Source organism: Anastrepha obliqua, chromosome 1 (assembly GCF_027943255.1).
Source record: "Anastrepha obliqua isolate idAnaObli1 chromosome 1, idAnaObli1_1.0, whole genome shotgun sequence".
Lineage (NCBI taxonomy): Eukaryota > Metazoa > Arthropoda > Insecta > Diptera > Tephritidae > Anastrepha > Anastrepha obliqua.
In genome coordinates this window covers 12,551,039-12,556,996 of record NC_072892.1, presented here as the reverse complement: position 1 = coordinate 12,556,996, position 5,958 = coordinate 12,551,039, and the positions used below count along the sequence as shown (strand labels likewise).

Below are 5,958 nucleotides of genomic sequence, written 5' to 3'. Positions count from 1 at the left end.
TCTGGAGAAACGGGCCCCACACAAATAGCGATAACTTTTACAATTATCAATTTTTTTGTTTTTTTAATTTTGTTAAAGTGAAGTCGCAATATGATTTTTGTAAAATAAAGCAATTGACAAGCAAAAAAAAAATATTGAAAATCATCATTTTTTCGGGCCTTTGACTACCCTAACCCCTTAAATGCCTAAATATTTAGTGCTTACAGTAGAAACTCGATTCTGGCGACACAATTTCAAACAAATTTTTCCATCGATACTTGCAACATTTTTCGTTTTGACTTTCTCTTTTCCTCTTTTTACGTTGAGAAACTCGGAGAAATACCGCCGATATCATTCTGGTAATAACAGTTTTTGAATTAAATCAGCTGCATGAATTCAGGGGAAGTACCATCTAATTCATTTGCTGATGAAATGACAGTTGTACGTGGCCTTTTGCATGATTTGGTCTCATAATGGCAATGAGAAAATTGACAATAATGAAAGAAAAGGCTGACATTCTGAACAAATTAAATGCAGGAATTTCCACTAATGCATTAGCTAAAAATTTTCAACTGCATAGAGCAACAATAACTCGTATTAAAAAAATTAAGTTAAGGCTATAAGACACGCTGTCATCTTTATTATACTAATAGCCGAAGGCCATAGTAGCCAGTGCTTTAGCTCTTTAAGTGGAATAGTTATTTATAATTGTTACTCTTTTAATAAATAAATAAATAAATAAAAAAATTAACAACCTATGGAGAAAATTGTTTGTTACTGAATCTGGTCCGGTTTGTGGTTCAAAGGGCCAAAAACTTACCAACTAGAAATGATACCTGTATGCTAAAAGAGAAAGCCAAGTTATTACATCCCACAATTCAGAAACAACCTGGAGACTTTTACGCCGGCAATGGTTGGGTTGTAAACTTTAAAAAGAAGCATGGAATAGAATGGCTAAAAGGTTGCGGAGAAAAATTATCAATTAAGAGTAACTCCATCAACCATTTTTGGACAAATTTAACACAACAATTATGAATTTAACTTTGCCAAAAAAGCAGACATACAATGCCGATGAATCTGGCTTATTTTGGAAATTCTTACCCGAAAAAAACTCTTGCGCTCTCAAAGGAAACCCCGGCACCGGGGCTTAAGGGGTTAGGCCACTCTAGGATTTTCAAAATATCGAAATTTTTTTTTTTGCTTAAAAGATGCTTTAAACTCTTTAGAATATAAAACAAAAAGTTCTATGCGTGAAAAAAATGTTTATCTCTAATATTTCGCACTTTTGCGCGAGCGCCTCTGACGTCTCTGAACCGACTATTCAAATTTAAACCGTGTTTATCTCAAAACGTGATTTTTCAAAACGGCAAGCAGCATAACTCAAACAATTTTTAATATTTTAACTTGTAATTGTACAAGGATCTTTAGAACATTATTCCGCACTGAAATACGTACGGATTTTTTTATTAATTAATTAGAAAAATTTTTATAAACAATTAACGGTTCCATTTTAGACGAAAAATTCTACTTTTGACTTCAAACATCTGCAAAATACACAAATTTCAATATTTCTAAAATCCCGTACGTATTTCTACAGCTATACTCACGTCGATTGAGAAGAATTTTTTTAATTTGGTTTAGGTGGACATTTACGTCAGTTGTACTGCTTGCCGTGAAGTGCCTTTTTCGCAGGGCGCGTTCAGAGATTCACTCCAAAGGCGCCATTTTGTAATATTTTTCAATAAAAATATTTATAATTACACTTAAATACATGCTTAATAATATACTTAAAAAGTTTTTTCCTAGCACCTTTCTTTCAATGTAAAAAAAAATCCTTAAAAAACTGCTTTTTTACAGTAGCTAGAGTGGCGTAACCCCTTAAGCTCAGTAAGGAGAGAATAACGTTACTCGTTTGTACAAATGCTGCGGTAAAATCACAGTAAAAATAATGGTTATGCGGAAATCGGCGAATCCGCGCTCATTAAAAGTTTACTGATATGCCTGTTGGCATATAAAAGGGCTTGGACGACCTTAGCTTTATTTGATGAATGGTTTCACAGAACATTTGTTCCAGAGGTATGTTCATTTTTTGTCAAAACAAAGAATCCTGTTTTAATCAAAAATTGCTTAAATGAACAGGTAAAAGTGATCCTTTGTCCGCAATGTCTTCCGGAAAACTCACTTCTTCTTATTGATAATGTGCCATGACATCTTTAAGAAGGCGAGTTAAAGAGCTATAATGGCCAATTATCGGTTAAGTGCTTTCCTTCAAACTGTACGGCTCTAATACCCACGGATCACAACGTTATAAGGCTTACTACGTTGAAATACAAAAATTATCGATGAACCACTGCAAAATATCGACTTACAAAATGCAATATGACTGGGATTGTAACAATATCATTCCTTTTTCGGAGTTACGCCTAAAGATGCATCCAATATTCAAATCATTGCACCTTTGCTTCGGGAAGTAGAACCATTGTAGCAAGTCTACTAAACTAAAATCGAGCAAACATAGTTGAACCTCATTTTTTGATAAGCTAAAAACACCTTCAAGAATATTAATCTTTATACAAATTGGTTGAAAAGTGCTGAAAGCGACACCCATTAATAAATAGAGGAATTAGAATTTATTTGCCATTTTAATATTTCGTCTTTCATTTTACAAACAAAACAAATTTTTAAAGTGATATTTCTTAGGCGTCGATGGACGAGGGAGAATGGAGAGTAAAATTACAAGGCCATGCAACTTTTTGGGCATTTTCGTTCCGCGAGAGAGAAAAAAGATATACCATAGAGGAAACGGAGAGAGAGAGCTATACCTTATATAATATATATCTTAGATACACTTTAAGCTATTTTTCCTGAGTTTTTCCTTGTGGTTGTTATTATATTTAGTTGGTGCCTACTGTTTGGGGCGTTTTTTGGTCCAAACTTTTTTGACGTTTGTTTTTTTGGTGCCTATTTTTGGCGCTTATTTCCGTTCCCTGGCTAGTGCTTGGGTGTACTATAATGTGCTATTCATTCCGGCGTTGGATTTATTGGTACTGCCTTGCGGTAATTTGTGCCGTTGCTGCGGTCCTGGAGTCGCTGCGTTTGTGCGAATGATAAACGCTCGGAGTAGTGCGCGTTGTTGCCACGGTTTGTGTCCGCGTTTACCTACACCGGTCGACCCTTCTCCGCGTTTTGAAAATTTTGTGAATTTATTATATTCTCTCCCTTTATCTTTGTCTGCCTTGAAAGTTTCACTTCTGTTATGAATTTTTGAACACCTCAGCATTAAATTGATCAGTTTTCACATTGTTCCTGTTGTAATAGCATTAGGCTAAGACCTAACCCATTTTTATTTCGATCAGTCAATTCTTTTCTGCTTTGCTACCCATTTGAAGTTAATGCATTAGTTCATATTTTACAAGGAAAACCAAATAAAAAATATATAGTACATCGAGCAGTAATAGCATTCTCAGTTTTGAAAGTCTTAAGTGGAAAACTGCGCATACCCAGTTTCAGAGTTTAAAAATTTTTGTATATGTAAATTTTGAAGGTGAACGACTTGGTGCCATACCAATAAGTGCAATAACGCAAAAAATCATTCAGTAAATGAATTATATTGCATATGAAGATCCAAGCCTAACTATGCGGGAAATTGCCGATATTTTAGGCTTCTCGCATGAGCGAGTACTTCAAATGTTACATGAAGAAAAATTGAGCTAAAAGTTGATGCCGCGTTCGTTTGCAATTTAACAAAAAGTTGATATTATATTAGGTGCGCAACTAAATTCGCGTTGTTTTTTTGATGAAAATACAACTTTATTCTGAAAAAATGGTTACAAGTGAATCATTGAAAATATTGCCCATCCCTGGCTATTACGTTTTCCCATCTTTCTGGTAGATCTCGTATACCGTCGCAGTAAAACTGTGTATCTTTTGAGGCTGTTGGTAAGCTAGACCGTGTGGAACAGGTGATAACCAGACGGCGCAATATCTGGAGAATATGGCGCGTGAGGTAGGATTTCCCATTTCAGTGTTTCCAGGTAGGTTTTAACAGGTTTGGCAACGTGAGGGCAAACGTTGTCATGCTGTAGAATCACTTGTTCATGTCTCTCACATCCAATCACATCCAATGAAGTCGATACCGATGCGCAGTGATGGTTGCGCTTGGTTTTTACAGCTCATAATAAATAACACCAACTTGGTCCCACCAAATACATAGCATAACCTTCGCAGCGTGAATATTCGGCCGAGGTGACGACGTAGAAGCATGACCGGGCAGTCCCCATGACTTTCTTTTCTTTGGATTGCTGTAATGAATCCATTTTTCATCACCCGTCACGATGCGATGGAGAAAGATTTAGAAGCCATGCCTCAAACTTATAGGCACGAATTATGGAGTGTTCGAAACATTAAATGGTTCGAAATTTTTGAGAGAAAATAAATAAAACTTCGAATTATCAAGTGTTTTTATTTAACTGCCAACATTTTACATACTCATAATGTGAATTAATTAATATTTGAAAATAACTCATTTATACGAGTTTGCTTCGAAGCACATTGCTGCTGCTCAGACTTGTCAATAATTTTTTTAAGGAGAAAAAGTGCCTGATATGCTGTTTTGTCAGTTTCATTTTGTAGGCAAAAGCTTTGTAAGTTATCGAATGAGGCTCTTGCTACTTTAACTGATACCTCTGCCAAACGTTCTGATGTATCATCTTCATCGTTGCTCTTTACATTCGTATCTGTTGCAGATAAAATTTCGCCATCGGTTAGTGATCCTGAGACAGCAACATCTTCATCCACTTGAACATAGTCAAAAAAACTCACACCGCTGATGTCAACTACTGGTACCATTGATGGTTCTTTATCATCATGCATCATTATTTGCGAATTGTCCTGATCTTCTTTTACGAAACCCGTTTTGTTTTTGAAGCAGTTGAGAATCGTTAGGGGTATTACAGCTCTCCATGCCTTGTCAATCAGTAAAATAGTTGTCAGAATCGTGATATTCGTAGTTAGCTGCTTGTCGAGAGATTCCCAAACGATCTTAACAATTTCTTTGCGATACAACGTCTTTAAATAATGGATGATTCCTTGGTCCAATGGTTGCAGTTTGGAAGTTGTATTTGGCGGAAAGGAGTAGAATTCTACGTTGGACAATGTAGGAAGACTGTTGTGAACTGTGCATCTGTCTAAAAATAGTAAAATTTTTCTCTTTTGTCGTTTCATGTTTCCATATTTAACTGTTAAAAGCAAATTGTTAAAAAGTTCTGTTGTCATCCAAACTTTTTTGTTAGCACATCAATCAGTAGTAAACGATTTCACTCCTTTAAAACATCGCGGTTTCACTGCTTTTCCTGTTACTAAGTGCTTAAGTTTTTCCGATCCATTCATATTCACTGGAAATGAAACCATCAACCTCTCTTTATTATGATTTCCCCCATAACACTTTTCATCTTTAAAAGTAAGCGTCTTGTCCGGTAAGCATTTGAAAAATATGCCAGTTTCATCAGCATTGAAAATGTCTCGGGCATCATAGTGTTCAATCAGTGTCTTCAATTTACCAATCTGAGCAAACAGCGTCATTAATAGTTTCACTTTCTTCACAAACCTTTTTAAACACGACTCCATTCCTCTTTTTGGAATTTGTAAGCCGACCTTCACTTACCGCAAAGTTTTGCATGCTTAGAGTAGACGCGAATTCTTTGCTTTTTTCTTTAACAAAGTGCCGCTAATAGATACGTCTTGTTCTCTACAATGTCTAAGCCAAATCACCAGAGTTTCTCCCACACGAGGAAATTCATCTTTCGTTTTTCTTTCCAGTGCTCCAGCAGTTCGAGTAGTAGTAACCTGGTGTAGGTGTTACAGCCCAGACCCACTTAGTAAAAAAGAGGTCATTTTGATAACAGAAGTATACGCGGTAATTATTTTTTTTATATATTCTCATCTCTATTAGATGCCTTTAGCACAGGATCCTCTGCAAAA

General features: G+C 35.8%; 1 protein-coding gene across 1 annotated transcript; it reads right to left on the bottom strand.

Moving 5' to 3' along the window:
• Nucleotides 1-4,479: 4,479 nt before the first annotated feature.
• LOC129236111 (tigger transposable element-derived protein 6-like) lies at nt 4,480-5,202 on the bottom strand. Its single transcript, XM_054870318.1, has one exon. The coding sequence runs from the start codon at nt 5,200-5,202 to the stop codon at nt 4,480-4,482; it is 723 nt and encodes a 240-aa protein (XP_054726293.1).
• Nucleotides 5,203-5,958: the final 756 nt, after the last annotated feature.

Coding starts and splice junctions, on each gene's coding strand:
- LOC129236111 (XM_054870318.1), bottom strand. CDS start 5,202: ATGAAACGACAAAAGAGAAAAATTTTACTATTTTTAGACAGATGCACA.